Genomic DNA, 26,869 nt, shown 5'->3' on the forward strand with positions numbered 1-26,869 from the left:
AACAGAAGCCAGTGTGATACCTCCCACTCTTCTTCACCTGTGCTGCCCAACCCCACCCCTCCCACCCACATTTTCAATATTCTAGAAAATGTATTGCTTGACCTTAAATATTTAGTTTTAATATCCATCTGGAATTGATTACCTGTGTGATATGAGATAAGGGTAGATTTTCTGTTTTCTCCTGTGGATATCCATTGATCCTGCACTATTTTTGTAAAGATTTTCTTTCATTCCAGATATGAGAGAATGCACTTGAACTCAGTGTCACCTTTGCCTTAACCAGATGAATATATGCATATTGGATTATTTCTGAGTGATCTTTTTTCTTCCATTGTTCAAGTTTATATTTTTGCACCAGCATTTTACTATCTCTTTTTTTTTTTTTTTTTTTTACTGTAACTTAATTATAGGTTTGGTATTGGAAATGTAAGTACTCTAGACTAGTGCTTTTTAAAGATCACTTTGACTTTTCTTGTTCTTTTGCATTTCTGTATTCCATATTCCTATACATAAGGATTTTATTTTCTGTTGATTCAGAGAAATATATTTTATTTTTTTATTATTGACTTTGTATCAAGGAATCTTGTAAATATGTTAATTTATTAATTCTTATCTTTATCTGTATATTCCTATGTAATTTCTATGTTCCTAAGAATATTTTCAATGACCACAGTTTAAGTTCTTCCTTTTAAACTACCATTATTTTATTTGTTTCCCTTACAATAGGAAAGACCTCTAGGACAGTACTGAATAGAGTGGGCATTATTGTTTTATTCCTGGTATCAAAGGGACATTCCCCCTATTTTATCATTAAGCACAATATTTTTTAAAGATAGGCTATCGGATTAGAAAAGTCTACTATTTTTAGTTTTATATGTTTTTATTTATAATTGCATGTTAAATGTTTGAATTTTTCTGCACCTATCGGGAAAATCACATCTTAAATATATAAATCAAATTTTAAAGTAAATTATGTATATAATTGTCTTAATAGATGCATAAAATTACATATATATAACTTATATCCCGTATCTACTCCCATCTGTTCTATCTGCTGATCTAATTTAATCAATAAATCTATCACTTCATCTATCCTTTTTTGCCATACAAAGAGTAATTTTGAACTATAAAATATGTTAAGTCAAGCCACCCTTGGATAGACCCTGTTTATTAATATAGTTGGGTTCAATCTGGCTGTCTTAATTTAAACCAGAAAGTTCTTCCTAAGGGGATGACATTTCTGCCTTATATTATCACCTCTGTCTGTCACCCTGGATTTCTATTTTCAGGGCCTGTGGAACACATAAATATACTCATCTAAGCTACGCAATCCTTCTCTGAATCTGTGCACCTCCCCAAACACTCTTCACCACTCTCTACTTCCTCAGTTTTTACTTATTTTTCAGATCTCAATTTCAATATTACTTACTCCACGAAGTCTTTTTTGATTTCTCTAAGATTGAGGTAGATCCTTAAACATATACAGCCATTGTATCCCAAGTAATTACTTATCACACTGTGTTATAATTCTCTTTTTTTAGTTTGCAATATTTCTCATCTCTTCGTTACCCTCATTGTGCCTATTGAGTGACAGATGCTAAATAATTATTTGTTAGATAAAAAAATAACAGTAGAAACATATTCTGAGTTGATCATATAAAATAAATCTTTATTCAATATCTTATTAAATCAATATTAAAGTTACACTGAAAGGTTCTTGGGTGGCTAAGTCAGTTAAGCATCCAACTCTTGATTTTGGCTCAGGTCATGACCTCAGGGTCATGAAATCAAGCCCCACTGTGGGCTCTGCACTTAGCATGGATCCTGCTTAAGATTCTCCCTCTTTCTTTCCCTCTGGCCCTCCCACCCCACTCATACATTTGCTCTCTTAAAAAAAAGAAAAAAAAGGACCACGAAGATCCAGGAAAAAAATCCATTCAGTTTGGTGATAATTTATATTTACAGGTAAATCAGGAGATCTCAACGAACTGCCTTTTATCATCATGTATTAATTGAACAAAGATTTTTTTGAAAGCCTAGCGTGTGCTCAAGTGAAATGCTGAGGAATGAATAATTATGAAATTATTACATAAAGTGCAGTGGTTTTATTGAAACAGACCTTTAACAAAACCCAGAGTACTCAGTGGAATATGTATGAGATACTGAAATAGGTAACTGAAATTTGGTCACTTCTTATAATGGGACACGAAAGAGAGGGGTGGGTTCAGTCACTCTTTACCTACAACACTTAATTTACTACTTTGCACACAGTAGTAGGTGTATCAACAGAGCTCTTGAGTAGTCAACTTACTTTCCCACCATATCTGACATTTAGTACAATCCTGGTTTATAGTAGAAAGAAAGAGGAGGAAGGTGGTATGAAAGGGAACAATAATTTGTAATGCCTATGCCTTCTATCAGATAAGCATGGGATTGCTTTGCGTCTACTAATTTACTGAGTTCTTAAAATGCCCCACTCAAGAGGTATTGGGAGTCTCATGTTACACAGGGGATAACTGACCACAAGAGAGGTTAACCTTGGCTCATGGCATTTAGCTAGAAAATGATCCAAACCAAGATTCAAATCCAGGTTTCTGTGAGTCCACAGTCTATATTTTCTACTCTACCATCAGGCTTTTAGAACCTGAATTCCCTACTCATTTAACTATAAGTGAATTCATTCTTTTTATCTATAAATAATTTATTTATTATAAATATTTCTTTGGAAACCTCAAAATATAGAGAAAATCATTGAGAAACTTAAACTCCTTCTCCACAGTGTCCTTCGGTGTGAGAAGAGGATCAGTGGGCTAGGCATTCTCAGAAGGATAATGCATCAGTTGTAGTGTCAGCTGAGAAAACCTACATTTCCAGTGCATGAAAATAGCATGACTTGAGTGCTTGAGAGTTTCCACATTCACATAACTTACTGGGGACCAATGGATAATATAACCACTGCAATCAATATAGGCTAACCACAAATAAAGACTTCCCAATTAAAAAAATCAAAGTAACTTGAAATCCTCATTTCTATCATGAATATAACTCTTTTGATTTACCAAGCCACTCATACAGTTTTGGGGAATGAGTACCTGCTGAGAACCTTACTCAGAGCAGTCTTCACTTCTTTATTTCTCAGTGTGTAGACGAGAGGGTTGAGCAGTGGGGTGATCACAGTGTAGGTCACTGCCATGAGCCGGTCCTTATCTGAGGAGTATAGGGATGTGGGCCTCAGGTAGATGAAGGAGGCGCAGCCATAGTGGACAATGACCACTGTGAGGTGGGAGGCACAGGTGGCAAAGGCCTTGCGCTGTCCCTCAGCTGATGCAATCTTGAGGATGGTGGAGACAATGAAAACATAGGAGATGAAGATCAGCACGAAGGGGACCAGCAAGACCAGAATACTGAGGAAGAAGATGACCATCTCCTTCAGGTTGGTGTCAGTGCAGCCTAGTTTTATGACTGGGGAAATATCACAGAAAAAGTGGTTGATCTGATTGGAGGCACAGAAGGGCACACTAAACACCAAGACATTGACAACCACAGAGATCAAGAAGCCACAGCAGCTGGAGGCTAGAACTAGCTGCACACAGGTGGCTCGGCTGACAACAAGTGTGTAGTTGAGAGGGTTGCAGATGGCAATGTAGCGATCATACCCCATTACAGCAATTAGAAAACAGTTGGTACAAGCCAAGCCCACGAAGAAGAATAGCTGAGCAGAACACCCGGAGAAAGAAATAGTCTGACATGTGGAAAGCAGGTTGGTCAGCATTTTTGGTACTGTGACCAAGGTGTAGCAGGTTTCAGAGCAGGAGAGGACAAAGAGAAAAAAGTACATAGGAGTGTGCAAAGTCCTGTCTAGCCGAATGACAGTCATGATGGTGGCATTGGCCATCAGCGTGGTCAGGTAAACCAGGAGGAAGATGAAGAAGAGAAGGATCTGCAGATCCCCCAGGTTTGAGAAGCCTATAAGGATGAATTCAGTGATCATGCTCTGGTTCTGTCTTGTCATTGGTCAGTGGGAATCAGATTCACACATCCTGAAATTATGAACAGAGAGAATCTGACAAAAGGGAAATGCCCCAAATATTTGTGTTTCTGCACAAAGCTGAAAATATTGGCTTGAAGACATGAGTAGCAAACCCTTAAGCACAGTGATCATAGGATGGAGGAAAGCAGGAGGCAGGGGAAGTGACCTAAAATATGTCCCAATTTAAGGACACCTGAAATTTCATACACAGTCTGCTAAATCAAGAAGTGATTTAGAGCTCATCTCACCTAATCCTGTCATTTTATGGAAGAAGAAAGGGAGGCACAAAAAGATCAAGCCATTTATTTAACCCACATGAGAACAACAGCCCTCAGAAATCACTTACCTGAAAAGCATTCTTATGACCGTTTCAGAAAAAAACAAAAACCAATGAAAAGTGTTCTATCCAGCCCCTCCTATGTTGGCCTCAAATAGTGTTTGCTTAGATACAATGAAGTATTTTTTAATATTATTAATTAAAAGTGTAGAGATTATTTATGATAAATAATCAGTTGTGAAGCCTTTGGGACAGGCGTAGAATGATCCCACATATTGGGATTTTCTTTGTCATGATTGCATGGGAATTTGGGATTAAGAGGCTAAGTAGAGCTCCAACTCAGTGCAAAGGGTGACGAGGTCTCCATTCTTCCAGAATGTTCTAAGAACAACTCTCCCCATTATCTGTGTGAAGATCTGTCATTTAATCTGAGAGCACGTAGTGCTGAAAGCTTCCGACTAGGCTGAGACAAGCAGACAATCTTTATATTAGAAGAAGCTCAGGAATCTCCTCAATTTGCACCCAATTCTGTGAACTTTTTATATAAACCTGGGATATATGTCTAGTCCCCACAGTCAAGATCCAATTATAAGAAACCCTCAGACACAGCGCAGGCTGCTCTCTTGCTACGTGTCTTCATTGTCGAGAACCTTCTTATTCAGAAATGAACCAGATATGCCTCCTTGACTCATGCAGCCCTAGCTTTGGAAGTGTCCCCTGCTGACACCTGCAAGGGGTTCTTTTTATCAGTGACAACCCTTTAGTTATTGGAGTAGTGATCATATCCCTTTAGGGGTCTCATTTTCCTCCTAACACTCTTAGTTCTCTCAATTATTTTTCATGACATTATTTCTGGAAGTCTCTGTCCTGATCATCGCCTCAGGTATTTTACTCCTGAGCATTACAACACACTTCTGGCTTCAGCTGTAGAAACGTGGCTTGTCGATGACCATTATACATCACTAATTTCCCTCCCTCTGTCTTCACAATTAACATTAATTTCTTTTCCTACTGTTCTTTATCCCCCACAGTCAATATTTATCCCTGCTACAAAACCCCAGCTTAATACTGATCTCCAGAAAGGCTTCTCTGAGTAGCTGTAAGGCTTTGATACTGTGTGTGTCTACTTCTCTGTCCATTTGTTCTGGGACCATGTGTTGGAACCAAAGCAGAGAAAGGCCGGCAAGGACGCAGAAGCTAGACTGTGAGGCTGGGACCATGACTCTGACACTGACCTGCTTTATGACTGTGGAAATCACCTCAGGCTTTCATCTGAGATGGCAATAATATGAGCAGAAACCATTTCATGAGCACCAAATGCTCACAGTTAAGTCCCTGACTCAGAGTGAACACTCAGGAAGTGCTAGCTGTATCTCACCCACATGCCTCACATTACAAATTGGGAAACTGAGGCCCAGAGAGGTAAAGTGTAAAGTTCTAAGTTGTGTAGCATTTTAGAAGCAGAGGTGAGACTGTACCCCAAATATCTAAAACTCTCCCATCCTGGGCTCTGTCTTCTCATTAACTTGGGTTCTATTTTTGAGATTTCCTCTGTACTGTGTGTTTACATACCAGTGGCTGGGGAAACAGATCAGTGTGTCATTTACTCTGTGGGACCCCATGAGGCAGTCTGCCCCTCCTGCCTCTCCTTCTTCCACCTTCACTGTGTCACCAAAGCTTTCCTTCTGCTAAAGTACACATCTGTGCTGCCATTCAGGATGTGTCCTCCTATTTCCTGGTTCAGGTCTGTTTTAGAAATAGTTGCCAATTTTATACTCGTAACCTTTTCCTCCCTTTTTTCTCTCCTTATCGAGATGGCAAAACTTGTTCACTGGACCATTGGATCTTTGTTCCCCATGTTTCCCCCTGGATCCTGATGCTCTGGCCCAGCTCACCTGTGCATGGTGTCCACCAGTTGTTCTGCCTCTGAGTCTTCCCATGGGGCCCAGGACTTTTGTAGACTGAGAGGAAAGTCTGGGGCTCCGGCCACAATGCAAGGGAAACACATTTCGAGGCGGAGTTGCTGCCCAATCCCAGGTTTCCTTCTGTGTCCTGTCACAGTATAAAGGGAGAGACAAACAGGCAAACTCTCTAAGAACATCAAGCAGGATTTTCTTTCTAGAATTAATTGGAGGAAGTTCAGGGGCTATGAGCCTTTAAAGAGGAAAGAAAGCTCTGTTTGCTGTATGGACTGGAGATAAGTGGACAGCCTCCATCTCACCAGCCCTGTATTCCTGGTGGCAGAGGTGGCAGTGAAATCCCTGGGTCTTATAGAAGCAGGGGACCCCAAGGGGATTGAGGCCTTGGAGGGAAGTACTTTTTGGATTCTGGGCATAAAAAACTTGAGATAAAAAGAATTAAATAAATTATGTACTTTACTTGATCTCTGTAGAGAATGGATAGCTTTGAATACTATGATTTTTTTCCCCCACAGGTCATTCATTTTGGCTCAAGGTCCCATTTGCTCAATGAAATAAGGCAATATAACTCACTTTATCATTGGCCTCATAGATTCTGCATATAGATTAAGTGTTTTAAGGGATTACATAAATGCCTTCTTTGACAAATATCATAATTTCCTCCTTTTTCAAGTGTGCTTGTTGAATAAACCAGATAATTATTTTTCTGTATCTCTCCTGCTTCATGCATCTTTGCTATGCTTGCATTCCAAGGGGGCACAAATTCTAAACTTTTTGACATTTCTCTGTTAGATTCATCTTTTCACAGACATGTTTTAATTCAGATATTCAACTATGCATCTGTCAATTCATTAATTTAATCATTATGCATTAAGTACTAATGTCATTCCAGGCACTCTGGTGATTGTTTTGTGGGGAGGGCTTCGCAAAGAGGGAAATGACATAGCCCATGATGGTGGTGGTTCATGGGCCACATACACATGAGCTTCCTGCAGTTCATGGGAAGATGCCTGTCATTGGATTTACCCAGGATCTTCTGGGTAAGAAGTATTTGGGGTGGGGTTTGGGAATAGTTTGTACTTGGTTCAAGTGATTTCTTTTCCTCTTAGCATGTTTAGAACTACAGTCCTTTGTCTGAAAAGAATGTGATGTTTAGAAGGGGAGATGGAGAAATAAGGCAAAGAGGGCTAAGACTGAGGCCCACTGAGGATGCTGCAGCATTACCCATGCCCAGGGGCCAAACAGTGGGTCTCAAACTCCTCAAATTTCCCTTACACATCTCTCCCTTCCAATAGGATGCCTCTTCCTGCATGATTCAGGATTTTGGGGCTATGTAAGGAGGGAAGAAATCATAGATTTCTTTCTTGTTTTAATTTTTAATTTTGAGAAATATAAGGTTCTCATTGATAGACGTATTCTGTGGGCTAATAGAAATAAAGAGTCTTGTCAGTGTTGATCTGATTTCTGAGGAGGAGGACACAGGTACTTGAAAGAATTGTTTCAATTGATAGGTCATTTTAGAGAGGGGGCAAAGGACTGTACCATCAAGGTTTCCTTGCTTCTCACTTCCATACTGCAGCTCCGATATTAAGAGCAGCTTTGTGAGCAGCTACTAGGCACCATCCGTATCCATTCACTAGTGCATATAGGCTTGTGATAAGCTCATCGTTCAGACCACATTCTGTGCACTTTCAGAAGGAACCCAAGGAGAGCACAGTGGTCCTGCTGAGCTGAGGAGTGTAAATCGGCCTAAAGTGAAAAAGCTTGAGGAGGTAAAGCAGCTGTACTCTGAAAGCAGAATATGAGGGAGGTGGGCCAATTTAGGGAGAGTGTAGTCACCTTCTCTCACCACACAAGATGATTACACTATTACTGACTCTATTCCCTATGCTGTGCTTTTCATCCTCATGACTTATTTATTTTGTAACGGGAAGTTTGTACCTCTTAAATCCCTTCACTGATTTTGTCACCACCCACCCTCCCCCCTCTGGCAACCACCAGTTTGTTGTCTGTATTTATGAGTCTGAATCTGTTTCTTTAGTTTGTTTGTTTGTTAGTTTTGGTTTTTAGATTCCACATTTGAAGTAATAATTAAAGAAAAAAACATCACACACAATAAGCACAATTTAGAAACAGGTGGACCAGATTATCAAGACATGCTATAGAGCAACACTGAGCCGGTAATAGTGGCATAAGACTAAGCACATGAATCAATGGGACAGGCTGAACAATATGGACATAACACCATGCATATATCCCCGAATGATTTTCAACAAAGATGGTAAGGTTTTTCAATGAAGAAAGGATAGTCCTTTCAACTTACTGTGATGGACATATTGGATGTATATATGAAAAAATACAAATCTTGACTTTTACCAAAAGTCACGCACAATTTAACTAAAAATGTCAAAAGCTATAACTAATTTCAGGAAAAAAACCCAGAAAATCTGCAACTTGGAGTAGACAAATATTTATTAGGTAGGAGACAGAAAACATGAAATATATAAAGAAAGAGGTGATAAATTGAACTACATCAACATTAAAAATGTTGTTATTCTAAAGTTAGATATTGTTAATGGGTGCACAACTCTGATTATACAGACAACTATTGAATGATACACTTTAAAAGTGTAAATAAAATGTTTTGCAAGTTATGTTTCATTAAAACTATTATGACAAACACATAATTAATAAAATTAAAAGGAGTAGGAGAACATATTTGCAAAGTTTATATCTAGTAAAGAACTTTTATCCAGCATACAAAACTATCTCTTGCAAAGGAAAACAAGGAAGACAAACTTGTTAATGAAAATATTGTCAAAGCTTTGAACACATACTTCATTAACAAGAAACAACAAATAGCCAAAAGCACATGAAAGACTGCCTAACATACTAAGTCTTCAATAAATGCATAATAAAAGTACTGTGAAATGTCACTATCCATGTGGGATGTTGAAAAGATGGACAGTAGGTGAAGAAGTGAGGATGTGAGAGAGCAGGATACCTCCTGCATTGCTGGTGGAAATTAGTCACCATACAGCCTTTCTGGAAAACAGTGCCAATTTATAAGCAGCTAAATTTACCTCTAGCAGATGGCACAGCCATTGCTCTCATAGATACTTACCAAAGATAAATGAACATATATATCTACACAATGAATTGGAGACTCATTTTATAAGAGTTTTACTCTGATTAGCCTCAAACTGGAAACAATCAAAATGTCCCCCAACAGTTCAACAGATGAATAAATTGTGGTATATTTGTAAAAGGAATGCTATTAAGCAATAAACAGAAAGTTGATGAATGCAACAACATGAGTGAGTCTCAAAAACTATGCTCAGTGAAAGAAATAAGACACAAAAATGAACATACTCTTTGATTTCACATATATGAAATTATGGGAAAGAGTAAGCCATTCAATAAAAAAGCAAGATTAGTATTTTTTTTTTAAGATTTTATTTATTTATTTGAGAGCGAGAGAATGAGAGACAGAGAGCATGAGAGGGAGGAGGGTCAGAGGGAGAAGCAGACTCCCTGCCGAGCAGGGAGCCCAATGCGGGACTCGATCCCGGGACTCCAGGATCATGACCTGAGCTGAAGGCAGTTGCTTAACCAACTGAGCCACGCAGGCGCCCCAAGATTAGTATTTTTCTAAGGACCAAGGCTGGGTGGGTTTGACCACAAAAGGATAGAAAGGAACTTTGGGGGGTTGTAGAAATGTTCTATAACTTGACTGGGTGGTTGTCACTTGGATGTATACATTTTTTTCCAAACTCAAAAACTGTAAATTTAAATTAGGAACATTTTATGGTACGTAAATTAAATCTCCATAAGGTTAGTTTTCAATGTAAAAAGTATTTTAATAAAAATAGAAGTGCAGGGACTCCTGGGAGGCTCAGTCGTTAAGTGTCTGCCTTCAGCTCAGGTCGTGGTCCCAGTGTCCTGGGACCGAGCCCCACATCAGGCTCCCTGCTAGGTGGGAAGCCTGCTTCTCCCTCTCCCACTCCCCCTGCTTGTGTTCCCTCTCTCGTTGTGTCTCTCTCCGTCAAATAAAATCTTAAAAAAAAATAGAAGTGCAAGGGGATCGCTTCATTTTTTAATTTTTTTAGAGAGCAAGACCACCAGTTGGGGCGGGAGGGGTGGGTAGGAGGAGAGAAATCATCTTAAACAGGCCCCATACTCAGTGCAGAGCCCCACACAGGGCTTGATCTATGACCCTGAGATCATGACTTGAACCAAAATCAAGAGTTGTATGCTTTACACCAGGCACCCTTAAATGGAACACTTTAATTCAAAGTCCAAATGCAGTTTTTTAAAGACTTATTTATTTATTTTAGAGAGAGAGCAGGAGGAAGAGGTAGAGGGTGAGAGAGAATCTCCAGCAGACTCTCAGCTAAGTGCAGAGTCTGATGCAGGGCTTGATCTCACAACCCAGAGATCATAACCTGAGCCAAAATCAAGAGCTGGACACTTAGCCAACTGAACCACTGGGGCACCCCTCAAATAAAATTTTTGAACCAAGTAGTTTTACAAATCTATAAAAAAAATGGGGGAGAAAGAAAAATAGGAAAATGTTATCAGCAGAAAATTTCCAAAAGTTGAATAAGAATAACTGATATATTTATGTAAAATGTTTTACCCTACTAATATGTAATCAAAGAAATATAAAAGGAGACAACATATAATTTTTATCTTTCATCTGCTATAACTGATCTTTTTTTAAAAAAAAAAAGCACTGTGTATGTCAAGGAGAAATTAACATGTCCACATGTAATTGGTGAAAGTATACATTTACATAGCCTTTGTAGAATTTGTCAATATGATGCATATGGAAATTTGAAATGCAAATAGATTTTGACTCAGTAATTTCATTCTGTGAATAATGTTAAGAAGATGGTTAACAATTGCTCCAAGGACAATTTCATTTTTTTGTTACAAGACCAAAAGTCTGGGAACTTTATTACATCAAATAAAAAGACATTTATAATATTACACATATAGATAAGAAAAACTCAAGCTCCTGTATCTATTACAAAGATTGAGGTAGAATTATACAGAGTTGTTTTCTGAGAATCAATCAGATTCTACTTGTGGTATTTAAAGTAATGAAAGGCTTGATAGAGGAATTAGAAACTTACACATTTATGTACTGAAGGCTGGGAGAGTGAATGTCAGGAGGCTTGTTCTTGACTTTCAGCATTGAAAGGATTGTAGGGAGCCTCTACCTATGGTCTTGGATGATGCAGCCCTGATGAGTGATGCTCAGGAAATCCAAAAGCCAAGGGTAAAAGCCTATATCTACCACCTGACAAGTGCTCACATAACATGTTCCCAGAAAAAAAACTAACTTTCTTTCTCTTCCATTATTTGTATACTTCTAAACATATCTGAAATTCTCCTGGCAAGTGACGGGGTTCAGGAGAGTTTCCACCTCCCACTCCCCCAGAATGTGACACTTTGGCATGTGGGTTATTTTGAGCTGAAGGCCCTTGAGACCCTGTGGGCTCAAGACAAACTTTGGTCCTCCCTTAACCACACAGAAGAATCTAAATTGGGGGTCTTTCCCAAAATATGAGTTATTAACAGATAAATTTTATCTGAATGACCCATCTACATGGTAGGGCAAACATCTAATTACCAAACATCTGCTCTTCTTATCACCCTATGAAGTGCATTCCTTTCCTCTGAAACCCAGAGCCCTACCCCTTCTCCTTAGGTCACAATGACATACATACCTCCTTTTGCCTGACTGTCTTTGGATTCCCATGTCTATGTGGATTTTCCACATGTATACCTATTAATTTTAATTGACTTTCTCCTGTTAATCTGTCTCATGTCAATTTCTTAATCCAGCTAGAAGGACCTTCCAGAGGACAGGAAGTGTTGGTCCCTGACCCCTGACACAAAGAACCAGGACAGACTCCAGGATTTTGATAGGAGAGTACAGCAAAGAGAATCAGAGAAGAATAAGTATGATATGAAGTATCAACAAAATATAACCAGCACAGTTTCCCATTTGGATATTCAACATCCATACATACCCTTCTTTTCATGTCTACCTTTTCAAACAGTAGTAACTAATATCATGCAAATATGTCTCACACAGAGAGTGGCCCCATTCATCTTCATAAAAGGGAGACACAGAGTGTCACAGGTTAAGTATTCCTTGATGGTCTTTCTTTAAAGTTTGAATTATGATGCTTACCACCAGCAACACACCTTATATATACCAGCATATTAAGAGAGGAGGGGAATGGTTAACATATACAAATATATACAAAATTAAGTAAACAAGAAAATAAAACAGCTACTGTAATCCTCATTTCTGGAATTCATCACAAGATTCTCATAGTTATTTATGATTGTTTTCTTTCACCTATTGAACATTCTTTTGAGCTTAGCTAGCACCTTAACATTCCCTAAGGATCTGGTCATGGGTGGCTTTGCCTAAATGAGGTTGCTCCAATCAAAATTTGCCTTTGTATGTGAAGTAATAAAAGGTACCCTACCATCTCTCCTAGATTCTACACATGCTCTTCTCTACCCTAGGACTGTAGTAGTGACCCTATTTTCCTTAAAAAATAGTACCCACAAAGGAAGATAGCAAGAGAGGAAGAAAGGAAGGAAGAAACCAACTACAAAAAAGTAAAAAAACAATGAACCAAAGGGCAAGAGTCTTTCCCTAGTCACTTTAAATGTCAATGGAGTAAATACTCCAAAAATAAGACAGAGTGGCTGAATGAATAAAAAAACAAAACAAAACAAAACAAAAAAACAAGAACCAACAATATCCTGCCTACAAGAGACTTGCTTTAGCTTTTAGGACACACATGGGCTAAAAATGAAGGGATGGAAAAACATATTCCATGAAGGACAGGGGTAGCTCTCTTCATACCAGACAAAACAAGCTAGAAGTCAAAAACTGTCACAAGAGACAAACATCATTATATAATGATAAAAGTGTCGATTTAACAGGAAGATATAACAATTATAAATAATGCTCATCCTACATCAAAGCACCTAAATATATAAAACAAATATTGACATATCTGAAGGGAGAAAGAGACAACAATTCGATAATAGTAGATATCAATACCCCACCCTCCATAAAAGGATCATTCAGACAGAAAGTTGGGAAAGAAACAGAAGAATAAAACAACAGAATAGAAAAAATAGATCTAACAGACACAGAACTTCACACCCAACTGCAGAAGAATATACTTTTTTTTCAAGTGTACATGGAAAATCCTCCCAGATAGATCACATGTTAGGTCACAAAACAAGTCTTAACAAATTAAAGAGCAAAATCATTCCAAGTATTTTTTCTGACTACAATGGAATGAAACCAGAAATCGGTAACAGTAAGAAAATGGGAAAATTCACCAATATCTGGAAACTAAACAATGCACACTTACAATCATTGGGTCAAGGAGGAAATCAAAAGGGAATTTAAAAAATATCTTGAGACAAACAAAAATGAAAATACGATATACTAAGATGTACGGGATGCAGCAAAAGCAGAATTAAGATGAAAGTTTATAGCCTCCACACTGTTTTCCAAAGTGGCTATATCGATTTGCATTCCCACCAACAGTGTAAGAGGTTTCCCCTTTCTCCACAACCTCTCCAACATTTGTTGTTTCTTTCCCTGTCCATTTTTGCCATTCTAACTGGTGTAAGGTGGTATCTCAATGTGGTTTTAATTTGAATTTCCCTGATGGCTAATGATGATGAACATTTTTTCATGTGTCTGTTAGCCATTTGTATGTCTTCTTTGGAGAAGTGTCTGTCCTCAAAAAGTTAAAAATAGAGCTACCCTATAACCCAGCAATTGCACTACTGGGAATTTACCCCAAAGATACAGATGTAGTGAAAAGAAGGGCCACATGCACCCCAATGTTCATAGAAACAATGTCCACAATAGCCAAACTTTGGAAAGAGCCGAGATGCCCTTCAACAGATGAATGGATAAAGAAGATGTGGTTCATATATACAATGGAATATTAGTCATCAGAAAGGATGAATACCCAACTTTTTCATCAACATGGATGGGACTGGAGGAGATTATGCTAAGTGAAATAAATCAAGCAGAGAAAGTCAATTATCATATGGTTTCACTTATTTGTGGAACATAAGGAATAGCATGGAGGATATTAGGTGAAGGAACGGAAAAATGAAGGGGCGGGGGGGAATGAAAGGGGAAGATGAACCAAGAGAGACTATGGACCCCGGGAAACAAACTGAGGGTTTTAGAGGGAAGGAGGGTGAGGGGATGGGTGAGCCCGGTGATGGGTATTAAGGAGGGCACATATTGCATGGAGCACTGCGTGTTATGCACAAACAATGAATCATGGAACACTACATGAAAAACTAATGATGTACTGTATGGTGACTAACATAATAAAAAAATTAAAAATTAAAAAAGATTTTAAAAAAGAATGTTTATAGTCATAAATGTCTAAAGAAGAAAGATCTCAAACAAACAACCTGACATTACACCTTCAGGAACGAGAACAAAAAGCACAAAAAACTAAGTCCAAAGTTAGCAGAGGGAGTAAAATAATAATAATTAGAGAAGTAAATACTAGCAAGAGAATATAAAAGAAAGATCAACAAAATTAAGAGCTACTTTTTTTGAAAACCAAAATAAAAAGAAAATCGACAAAACCTTCAACAAACTAATTGGAAAAAAAAAGAGAGAAGACTCAAATAAATAAAATAAAATAAAAGAAGAGACATTTCAATCTATGCCTCAGAATCAGAAAAGATAATAAAGGACTATTATGAACAACTATACAACTAAATTTGGATAGTCTAGAAAAATGGATAAATTCCTAGAAACATATAATCCAAAACTGTCTCAGGAAGAAATAGAAAGCTTGAGAAGACCTTACAAATAAAAGATTGGTCAATAATCAAAAAGTTCCAAACAAGAAAAACCCAGGACCAGATGGTTTCATGGGTGCATTCTAGCAAATATGCAAAGAAGAATTAACACCAATCCTTGTAAACTCTTCCAAAAAAAAAATAGAAGAGGGAAGATTTTCAAACTCATATCATGAAGGTAACATTACCCTAACACCAAAGCCAAAGACACCACAGAAATACTATGGACTAAAATCACTGATAAGCAAAATGCTGGGAAACTGAATTCAATAACACACTGAATTATTTTTTTTATTATGTTCAATTAGCCACCATATAGTACATCATTAGTTCTTGATGTAGTGTTCAACAATTCATTAGTTCTGAATAATATACAATGCTCATCACAGCACGTGCCTTCCTTAATACCCATCACCCAATTACTCCATCTCCCCACCCCTCTCCCCTCTGTACCCTCCATTTCTTTCCTGGAGTCCAGAGTCTCTCATGGTTTGTCTCCCTCTCTGATTTCCTCCCATCCAGTTTTCCCTCCCTTCCCCTCTGTTCCTCCATGCTATTCCTAATGTTCCACATATGAGTGAAACCATATGATAATTTGTCTTTCTCTATTTGACTTATTTCATTTAGCATAATCCCCTCCAATTCCATCCATGTCGATGCAAATAGTGGGTATTCATCCTTTCTAATTGCTGAGTAATATTCCATTGTATATATGGACCACATCTTCTTTTTCCATTCATCTGTTGAAGATCATTCCGGCTCCTAACTTACACATCTATAAGCTAAATTTAAATTTTTATATCAAGGAAATGTTTTCAGAAAAATAAAACCAATTCTGTAGCAATCACACACACAAAAATAGGAACAATTACCCTAGCTAGTGTAACAAGACCCTTTCTGCCTGCAGATCACTTGTACAGTAAAACAAAGTAGACTGAAGTGGCCAAGGGCACGTCTCAATTTTCAACTTTGTGTTTCCTACAGAGGCAACACTCCTTTGAGAAATAATGCTTCTAAACTACAAAGCTCAACCTTATGTGTGTCAGTCATTCAGGGTGTAATGGAAGGAGCTGTGTCCAACTCCTCCCACACTGATTCCCAGACTCACACATGCTTGGTGCTGGAGAGTGGGCACAGTACATTGTTTAGAGGATGCAGTAGATTCATGGGGCTCCATCAGGGGTGGTCACACACTTGGTGCTTCTACTGAGCCTTCAGGAAGCCATTTCCTTATTCTACCAGGACATCTCCTTTGTGTGATGGGGTACATAGAGGAGGTCTGTTTCCCAGTATTATTCACTAAATAATCACGGTTTTCTTATTGACATGTGAGGTCATTTCTGTTGTCAAAAAATGCACAGATGCATTTCTGAGCTCTCCTCTCTGTCTCTCTGTACTGTTTATCTCTCCTTGTTGCCACAGCATGCTCTTTTTTTTTTTATTACTGAGGCATCTCACTCCTGGGAAGAGTGAGACTCTATATGACCCATCTTTTCAAAATTGTCTTATTATTCCATGTAAACCTTAGAAATTTGATTATCAGGTTGCCTTCGTGATTCATGCTGGGATTTGGACCAGACTTATACTCATTTTGGATTCTCTTGGATGAAAGTGAGAACTTTATGTTTCATCACTCTACTAAAAAACATTTCTAGGGGCGCCTGGGTGGCTCAGTTGTTAAGCATCTGCGTTCGGCTCAGGTCATGATCCCACGGTCCTGGGATCGAGCCCCACATCGGGCTCCCTGCTCTGTGGGGAGCCTGCTTCTCCCTCTCCCACTCCCCCTGCTTGTGTTCCCTCTCTCACTGTGTCTCTCTCTGTCAAATAAATAAATAAAATCTTAAAAAAAAAACTTTAAAAAAAAACAACAAAAAAAACATTTCTAGACAACAAGCAATTTAATGATAGAACTCAACTAGAGTGATGATGCTTGTTAAAATTTAGCTTTTGGCAGAGTATCTCAATATCCCTAATGAGAATTTCTATGGACAAGAACCTGAGAAGATGAATTGTAATTAAGCCCTTTTTTGACTCTAAGAAACACTGAAGTTGAGAATCACTGGACAGATACACTATTTTCCTTACTTAAAACTCAATGAAAAATTCCCACTTGTTTTGTAGAATACAGTTTCAATTGTGGTGATTTCTCCTACAGAATCCACTATGCACGGACTCAATTTCCAATGCAGACTTGAGCTAATTATGCTCCTGGCTCCTTCTCCCCAGGTTCCTCAGAAAAGCCTACCTTTGAGAACCTGGTGACATTAATTCTCCAAAATAGACTTGATTTCTAATTAACCCCAAGACAACATCTCCAGTAATAGATCTAGCCTCAGGAGTCCAACGATCACAGTACATGCTTCTAATAACCACACTGTATGGTGGTCATCAGAACTTCACCAGACAGTGAGTTTGGCTGGAGAGGCCCCGGGTCCTGATGAGTGGCAGAGGCTTCCTCTATCGATGCAGATGAGAGCTTCTACTTCAGGGCAGATTCACTCTCTTCTGGCGTCATTTCTTCAGTTTCCGAACTCTGGCTTAGAATCTACTTGTCAAGTGGTCCCAGAAACTGAATAGCTCCTTCTGTCTGAATTGAAAGGAGGAGAGCAATGTAGGTACTTTCTAAATAGCAGGAATATTGATGTAGTCTGGGGATTTGTGGGGTGTGAGCCTGATTGATGGGTAGGGCTTGTGAACATCAAGCTCCTCAAGGAGATCAGTGATGGCAGTTTCAGTAAGTGGCAGGGTTAAGAAGGAGAATCAGGGGCTACTTTTAACTTAAGGTCCTAAGAGTGATGAGGTGTGGTCCATAGAGTTCTATGAATTTTCACAATGTTCAGACTGGGTCAGTTTGGCTCCCAGTTAGATTTTCTTTTCTTTCTGACTAGTTGACTCATGGATTAAAAGAAACAGATCCTGAATCTCCACTTCTCTCTTTGACATGTACTCATGATGTCTCTTTTTAGCTATAATTGAAATCCGATACTCAGACTCCATTTTAATAGAGCAAGTTCAGGTTTTTCATGTGTATCTAAGAAGATAAAAATTTTACTTCTTTATTCTCTGATGCTGCCTATGTAACTTCGCTCAGATTATTGATTGATGCTTTCCCTAAGATAAATATCTGGATATCTCAAAAGTGTTGCATCTGAAAGATGTGTAGATTTGCCCCCTTTTGGAGGAACCCAGGACCCTCCTATTTTGAGTTACTACTTAAATCCTGATTACATAATATCCCAATGGTGTATCTAAGGAGTCAGAAAAATAAGGTATGCAAGTGTCATCTCCTAGAATTGTAACCTGAATGCTATCCATAGGTTCTAGAATATAAGGGCATGTCAGGGATCATCATTTAGAGCATCTTGGACTCCCCGAGTTGAAAAGACTCTTGGGGTCAGTACTCCACTCTCGCTCTAAGTCAAAACTCCTTCTGCAAGATAGTGCTCAAGGAGCTTCTGCCTAAGTACTTTTCCATGCATCTGGCCAGTTTATTACACTTATTGCTTGCCCTAGCCCCTTTAATTTTAAAGTAAGGAGATGGAAAAAAAATAAAAAATAAAGTAAGGAGATGGAACATCCTTAGTTTATGTGTGTCTTAAATGAAGTGTCTTGCTCAAAGTTACACAAAGCGACTTAACCTAGAGATCTTCTCAGGTCAAATGGAGGGACCTTTTACCTTAATTTTATAGCCTGTGGGTATTTGGCTGGAAGATCTTTTTAATTTTTCTGCTCTTATATCTTTCTATGCACAGTACAGATTTAACATACTGTAGTGGTCTCTGATGTTTTCTTGAGCAGATGAGGGCCATTTCCTCAGATGGACTGTGCTTCTGAGTTCCCATATACCACAAAAGGGGTAAATATACCTGTAACACAGTCCATTTAGATGGTGGGGTTATATTAATAGTATGTGGAAAAAAGAGTCCACTTAACTGAAATCAGCTGTTCCATGGGTCTGAGTGACAAATAATTCAGACAATTATTTTGGATTCGGGTAGATACATGTCCTTCAGAATCGAGAGAATTCCAGGCTCTGTGGTCTACTCCATATGTTATACTCAGTGGAGTTAGGGTATGGTGGGAATTGGATGTGCATTAGGTGAATGGAGATCCAGAAAAATTTTGGGAAAGTTCTAAGGCAAGGACAAGCAATGAGTATACATTTAGATTTACCTCAGAGTCTTGAAATACAGAAATCCGTTTGTCCCGGTGAGCGTGTTATGTATGCACACTCTCTCATTGATTTGTTTCTCTAAATATAGAAAATACACAGCTATTATACACATACATATTTATATAATGGGTATAGACATGGTAAATATATACTTTATATTTAACAGAACTAGATAGTTATGGCATGAAAAATCCCTATTATTTGTTAAAGAGCTTTAATATGAGCCAATGTGAGTACCTCATATTAACTTCAAATAAATGAATAATTATACCTATTTAAGTTTAGGACCAGTCTCTAGCCAGTAAGAAAAGATGAAAATTTATTATCTCCAAGTTCTAATGATAGATACAATGAGTTTCAGAAGTTTATCATCATTTACCTTAGAATCTAGAAATCTAGCATTTACTATTGTCTAGAAGAACCCAAAAACTCAAATTCTGGTAGCAGATGCAAATGATTCCTCAACAGAAATTGATGTATCTGTATATAAATATACTGAAAAATGTCTAAATAGAAACTGGATGCAACTGATAAATAAAGGCCAGGTGATTTTGCTTACAGGGAACACTTTCTTTACTTTCTAGTCTTGGACAATTGGGAAATACACCCATGAAAAAATTATCTGATATTAGTCCTAAAAATGACTTTAGAAATGATCCTTTCTAGCAGCTTGCAGACTGTGTTTAGTAGCAGAATATTCAAAACATATCTTATATTGTGGATATAATAATCTTGTTGACATAACAATATATAAAAGACATAAAGTCTGATTTATGGCATGGCACTGGTATCTGTAAAACTGACCAATTATCCCATTCTTTTTCATGCTCTATGACAAGCTCTGAGCCATTTCTGGAAAACTCTGTTCTCTGAGTTTCTCTGAGGCACAGAAAATGGGAAAACGGAGGTGAACTGCAAATGCCACAAAAGTAATGAATCTCTTTTTACCACCCTGGTGACTCTTCTCTTCCTGGAATAGGGGACATTCTTCTTTAAACCAGTGCTGTCTTCTGTTCCACTCTTGGCAAGGCTCCCAGTGTGGAGCCTCCAGGAATGTCCCTAATTACTCTGTTAGTCAGTCTGTCAGAAATAACACCAAAAGTTTTTTTTTTTTTCTTGTTGTTTTGGTTACTGCCATAAGATTGTTGCAATGAATAATTGACATGAGTATATGATGTTCTTACCACAGATCTTAGCATATAATAAGTCATCAACAAACACAATTCTCCTTACACATTTGCTAGGGAATTCTTCCTCTCCCTTTCCATTTTTTGGTTGAACAAACTGAGGTTCACATGTTGTGTCCAAACACAACTCATTCCTTCATTGTACATTCTGACCAAGTTCAGATGGCTAAAATTAAACACATTTTTTCACTTTTGGAAAGCTAGTTTCCTTGGGATGCTAGTAAAAAGACAAACACAGTAATCCCTAGGTAAGATACAGGTAAAACCAATGAGACAGATCCTTAATCCTTGGCTAGAAAGATACCATAGTCTTAGTCTTAGAGAAAGCCTCCTAATTGGCTCAGTTCCTCTGTTGTATATTCAGCCTTAATTCTTTTCTTAGCAGACCTTTCTGAGGAGGGGAATGAAGGACTTGACTGCCTACAGACTTTGTGCTGATTTTCCCATAATTTCTACTCTCCTTCCTGGAACCTGGTCTCTGTCTCTGTCTCTGTCCCTGACTCTCCTCTGTGGGGGTGCTCTGCATGGAGCAGGACAATGAGACCCTGGTGAGGGAGTTCATCTTCTTTGGCTTCTCTTCTCTGGCCGGGCTGCAGCGACTGCTCTTCATAGCCTTCCTGCCCCTCTACCTGTTCACTCTGGGCACCAATGCCATCATCATTGCCACTATCATGCTGGACAGAGCCCTTCACACTCCCATGTACTTCTTCCTTGCTGTCCTCTCCTGCTCTGAGACCTGCTACACCTTCGTTATTGTACCCAAGATGCTGGTGGACCTGCTGGCCCAGAAGAAGACCATCTCCTTCTTGGGCTGTGCCATCCAGATGTTCACCTTCCTCTTCCTTGGCTGCTCTCACTCCTTCCTGCTGGCAGCCATGGGTTATGACCGCTACGTGGCCATCTGTAACCCTCTGCGCTACACGGAGCTCATGGGACATCGGGTGTGTGTGGGACTAGTGGCTGCTGCCTGTGCCTGTGGCTTTACTATTGCACAGATTATCACCTCCATGGTATTTCACCTGCCCTTCCGCTCCTCCAGCCAGCTCCATCACTACTTCTGTGACATCGCCCCTGTCCTCAAGGTGGCATCCCATCACTCGCGCCTCAGTCAGTTGGTCATATTCATGATTGGTGTGTTTGTCTTGGTCATTCCCCTGCTACTTATCCTGGTCTCCTACATCCACATCATTTCTGCCATTTTGAAGATCCCATCCTCCACCGGCAGGTACAAGGCATTCTCCACCTGTGCCTCCCATCTCATTGTGGTAACTGTTCATTATGGTTGTGCCTCCTTCATCTACTTAAGGCCCAAGTCCAGCTACTCTTCAAGTCAGGACACCCTCATATCTGTGTCCTACACCATCCTCACTCCACTGTTCAATCCAATGATTTACAGTCTGAGGAATAAGGAGTTCAAGTCAGCCCTTCGAAGAGTAATGGGCCAGACTTCATATCCCTTTAATTAAATTAATTCACTAAAATTAAATTATAACTATTCAGTGAATTGTATGCCTTTTATGTGCTTTTATTTTATCAGTTCTATGCCTATATCCAGTTCCTACTTTAGAGTTTAGTTATTTTATCTTTCAGCTTGTCATAAGTTTTTATTAAGATTTCAGTAATTTTTTACGATTTAATTTATTTGAGAGAGAGAGAGAGAGAAGAAGCAGAGGGAGAGGGACAAGCAGACTCCATCCTGAGCCTGGAGTCTGATGTGGGGCTTGATTCCACAACCCTGAGATCATTACCTAATCCGAAACCAAGAGTCAGACACTCAACCGACTCAGCACCCAGGTGCCCCAACATTTTGATAGTTTTTGAGAAATTTTCCAATTGTTTCTTTTTTAATATCTTTACTTGTGCTTTTGTTGCAAGTAAATATTTCACTTTATACAGTCAAATTGTTAGTTATTACTACTCTGAGAATTTGTCATTATCTTTAAGCTTAGTTTCCAATTTTTTCATTCAGTGATATATTTTTTCCAAGTTTTTAAATTTTTTGCATTGTATTGACATATCCACAAGATTTTTTAACATTATGTGAGTTGAAGATTCAAATCGGTTTTTCTCTATATCTTGAAGAAGTATTTATTGCGTTACTATTGTATATTGGTTGAGATCATCTTATGTTTGAAGATTTATTGAAATTCTGTGAAATAATACAGACACAGTGTCTTCTGAGGCATGGCCCTGTGGTAATATCCTCTATTTCGTCTAAGAAAAGTGACTTCTAAGCCACTTTTATATTTAGTGGATCATATATGGAATTTAGTCTTCTACAAAATTATTCATTTCATCTAGACTTTCAAAATTCTTTGTAAAATTTGTATGAAATATTCCGACATTTGAAAATTTCTTAGAAATGATTATTTTCTGTGTCATTTTATACTAAGTATAATTGTGTTTACTTTTTTTTTTTGGTTTGTTGTCAGAGAACTTAACATACATGTGAATGAACAGTTGCATTCTAGTGTTTTTTCCCCATAATATTGTTTTTAATTTTATTTGTATTATTTGTATTTATTTGTATTTTATTTGTATATTTCCTTTGACTTTTCCTTTAATTTGTTGTTCTATTTAACTTACTGATGCTTTCTACGTACTTTCATTTTTTGTCATATGTATATACGTATGTGTTAATTATATATGTCTATATAATTAAGCTGTGAGATTTCCTCTCATCTCCACTTTAAACTTAACCCACATAATCTGCTACATGAAGTGTAATTGATATTATTTCCTGGAACTTCTTTCATTTTCCTTTGTATTTCCCTTTTGACCCAACAATTATTTCATAGATTTTTAAAATCTCAGGTGAAAAGCCTTTTTTCTTTGTTATTTATTGGATTGTTTCTTATGCTGGAAATTGGGAATATTGTTTGTATTCTTACCATTTTGTGACCTTGGTTCAAGTTTTTATTGTGACATAATACACAGCCAATATTCATTCTTCATTGTGCCTTGAAAAGAACATGTGTACTCTTTCATTATAATGCAAATTTGAATAAATACCGATCAGATATAGTTCACTATTTTGTTGCTTAGGTCTTCTAAATTCTTAGAGATATTTTTCCTTCTGATCTGTTTGAGCAGAGTGGTTATGGAAGCTACCCATTATTAGTGTATCTCCTTGTAAACATTTTATAGTTTCTTTCTTACGAAGGTTGCGCCTGTGTTTTTGAGGGGGACACAAATTCATATCTATTATAATTTCACTGTGAATTGTAGTTGTTAGCATTAAAAGTGTTTTTTATATTTTGCTACTGTCTTTTGTTGTTCATTGAATACTCCTGGTCTGAATGTTAAACTGTCAAATATCAAGATTCCTCCCTTGCTTGTTTGGTTTGTGAATGCTGGGCATGATTTCCCATCTCTATATTTTTAGTCTTTCCACATCATTTCCATCAGTGCCTAACATTTGCCCTATTTCCAGCCCAAGCGTCTGGACTTACTGGGAGAGGGAGTAAATATGCAATCTGGAAATAGGAGGACATTTTACCAAAGGACACCTCTCAGCTAAAACCCTACCCCCACATTTTTCCCCATAACCCAAATTTACCTTGTTTATTTGTTTATTGAACAAAGGGTGGGGGGCACAGCCAGCCTCCTGCTGACTGCCTGTGGTCTCTGCTGTAACCCCGGGGTGGCGGGGGAACAAGTTCTGTCCTAATCATGCTCACATTATATTCTAAGAACAAGTTTGTTTCCCATGAGTCTGAAACACTTATACTGCCTCTCCCATTCTAACATTCTGTCCTTTGTCTGAACCTTTCTTCCCCTCTTAGAGATGTCAGAAATGAGAATGCAAGACGTACATTTTCCTCCAAACTGAGAATGAAAATTTAGATTCGTTAGGTAAGGAAACTCAAAGGAGCCCCTTCCATTGATGTTTGTTTTAACAAATGGTACCCAGAAAACTTTCAGCTTTCTATGAGTCCCCAGAGAATTTTAAAGAGGAAACCAACTAATCCCCATGGTGTATTAGAAAAGGACTTCTGCACCCAAAACCATAAGATACCTAGGAATAAATCTAACCAAAGAGCAAAGAATCTGTACTCAAAAAACTCTAAAATACTCATGAAAGAAATTGAGGAAGACACAAAGAAATGGAAAAACGTTCCATGCTCATGGATTGGAAGAACAAATATTGTGAAGATGTCAATGCTACCTAGAGCATTCTACACGTTCAATGCAATCCCCATCAAAATACCATCCACTTTTTTCAAAGAAATAGAACAAATAATCCTAAAATTTGTGTGGAACCAGAAAAGACCTCGAATAGCCAGAGGAATGTTGAAAAAGAAAAGCATCACAATCCGGAATGGTGGCATCACAATTCCGGACTTCCAGCTCTATTACAAAGCGGTCATCATCAAGACAGTATGGTACTGGCACAAAAACAGACACATAGATCAATGGAACAGAACAGAGAGCCCAGAAACGGACCCTCAACTCTATGGGTCAACTAATCTTCGACAAAGCAGGGAAGAATGTCCAATGGAAAAAAGACAGTCTCTTCAACAAATGGTGTTGGGAAAATTGGACAGCCACATGCAGAAGAATGAAACTGGACCATTTCCTTACACCACACACAAAAGTAGACTCAAAATGGTTGAAAGACCTCAATGTGAGTCAGGAGTCCATCAAAGTCCCAAAGGAGAACACAGGCAGCAACCTCTTTAACCTCAGCTGCAGCAACTTCTTCCTAGAAACATAGCCAAAGGCAAGGGAAGCAAGGGCAAAAATGAACTATTGGGACTTCATCAAGACCAAAAGCTTTTACACAGCAAAAGAAACAGTCAACAAAACCAAAAGACAACCGACAGAATGGGAGAAGATATTTGCAAATGACATATCAGATAAAGGGCTAGTATCCAAGATCTATAAAGAACTTATTAAACTCAACACCCAAAGAACAAATGATCCAATCAAGAAATGGGCAGAAGACATGAACAGACATTTTTCCAAAGAAGACATCCAAATGGCCAACAGACACATGAAAAAGTGCTCAACATCACTTGGCATCAGGGAAATCCAGATCAAAACCTCAATGAGATACCACCTCACACCAGTCAGAATGGCTAAAATGAACAAGTCAGGAAATGACAGATGTTGGTGGGGATGTGGAGAAAGGGGAACCCTCCTACACTGCTGGTGGGAATGCAAGCTAGTGCAGCCACTCTGGAAAACAGCATGGAGGTTCCTCAAAAAGTTGAAAATAGAGCTACCAAACGACCCAGCAATTGCACTACTGGGTATTTACCCCAAAGATACAAATGTAGGGATCGAAGGGGTATGTGCACCCCGATGTTTATAGCAGCAATGTCCACAATAGCCAAACTTTGGAAAGAGCCAAGATGTCCATCAACAGATGAATGGATAAAGAAGAGGTGGTATATATATACAATGGGATATTATGCAGCTATCAAAAGGAATGAGATCTTGCCATTTGCAACGACGTGGATGGAACTGGAGGGTATTATGCTGAGCGAAATAAGTCGATCAGAGAAGGACATGTATCATATGACCTCACTGATATGAGGAATTTTTAATGTTAGAAAACAAACTGAGGGTTGCTGGAGTGGTGGGGGGTGGGAGGGATGAGGTGGCTGGGTGATAGACATTGGGGAGGGTATGTGCTATGGTGAGCACTGTGAATTGTGCAAGACTGTTGAATCACAGATCTGTACCTCTGAAACAAATAATACATTATATGTTTAAAAAAAAAAGAAGAAGGTAGCAGGAGGGGAAGAATGAAGTGGGGGAATCGGAGGGGGAGACGAGCCATGAGAGACGATGGACTCTGAAAAACAAACTGAGGGTTCTAGAGGGGAGGGGGTGGGAGGATGGGTTAGTCTGGTGATGGGTATTAAAGAGGGCATGTTCTGCATGGAGCACTGGGTGTTATACGCAAACAATGAATCATGGAACACTACATCAAAAACCCAATGATGTAATGTATGGTGATTAACATAACATAATAAAAAAGAAAAGAAAAGACCTTCTCTTTGACCAACAAATTCTCTTAGTGTATTACCATAGTTCTACTTGCTAATTGGGGAAATTATGGACAAGCATTGGGCATCATGTGGTAATTAACTCCCTATGGAGGAGGGGATCTCAGTTACCAAAAAGACATTGAGGCCATGCCAAAGCAGAAGGGACAAACACCCCTGGTGATGCTTACTGAGGCATTAGCTAAACTGCTCATGGAGAAGAGGCACAGGTGATATTTTCTGTGGAGTCATGTAGACAGTTTCCTTATATTGGTTCAGACAGTTGATGGAAAATGAAAGAAGAACTCTGGTACATTATGACAGGGAAGACAATTTTGGCAAATTTCACCTAGAAAAATTTCACAGAAGTTTCGAAGAAGTGTCTGAGAATGAAGAGGCC

At 38.5% G+C, this 26,869-nt stretch overlaps 2 protein-coding genes across 2 annotated transcripts; one reads left to right on the forward strand and one right to left on the reverse strand.

Moving 5' to 3' along the window:
- Positions 1-3,067: 3,067 nt before the first annotated feature.
- Positions 3,068-4,025, reverse strand: LOC118013616 (olfactory receptor 10T2-like). The gene has a single exon (XM_035009480.1). The coding sequence runs from the start codon at positions 4,010-4,012 to the stop codon at positions 3,068-3,070; it is 945 nt and encodes a 314-aa protein (XP_034865371.1). The 5' UTR covers positions 4,013-4,025.
- A 16,806-nt stretch (positions 4,026-20,831) lies between these two features.
- On the forward strand, positions 20,832-21,939 carry LOC118013617 (olfactory receptor 10K1). The gene has a single exon (XM_035009481.1). The coding sequence runs from the start codon at positions 20,998-21,000 to the stop codon at positions 21,937-21,939; it is 942 nt and encodes a 313-aa protein (XP_034865372.1). The 5' UTR covers positions 20,832-20,997.
- Positions 21,940-26,869: the final 4,930 nt, after the last annotated feature.

The sequence above is a fragment of the Mirounga leonina genome, unplaced genomic scaffold (assembly GCF_011800145.1).
Source record: "Mirounga leonina isolate KUSES-001 unplaced genomic scaffold, KU_Mleo_1.0 Mir_154, whole genome shotgun sequence".
Lineage (NCBI taxonomy): Eukaryota > Metazoa > Chordata > Mammalia > Carnivora > Phocidae > Mirounga > Mirounga leonina.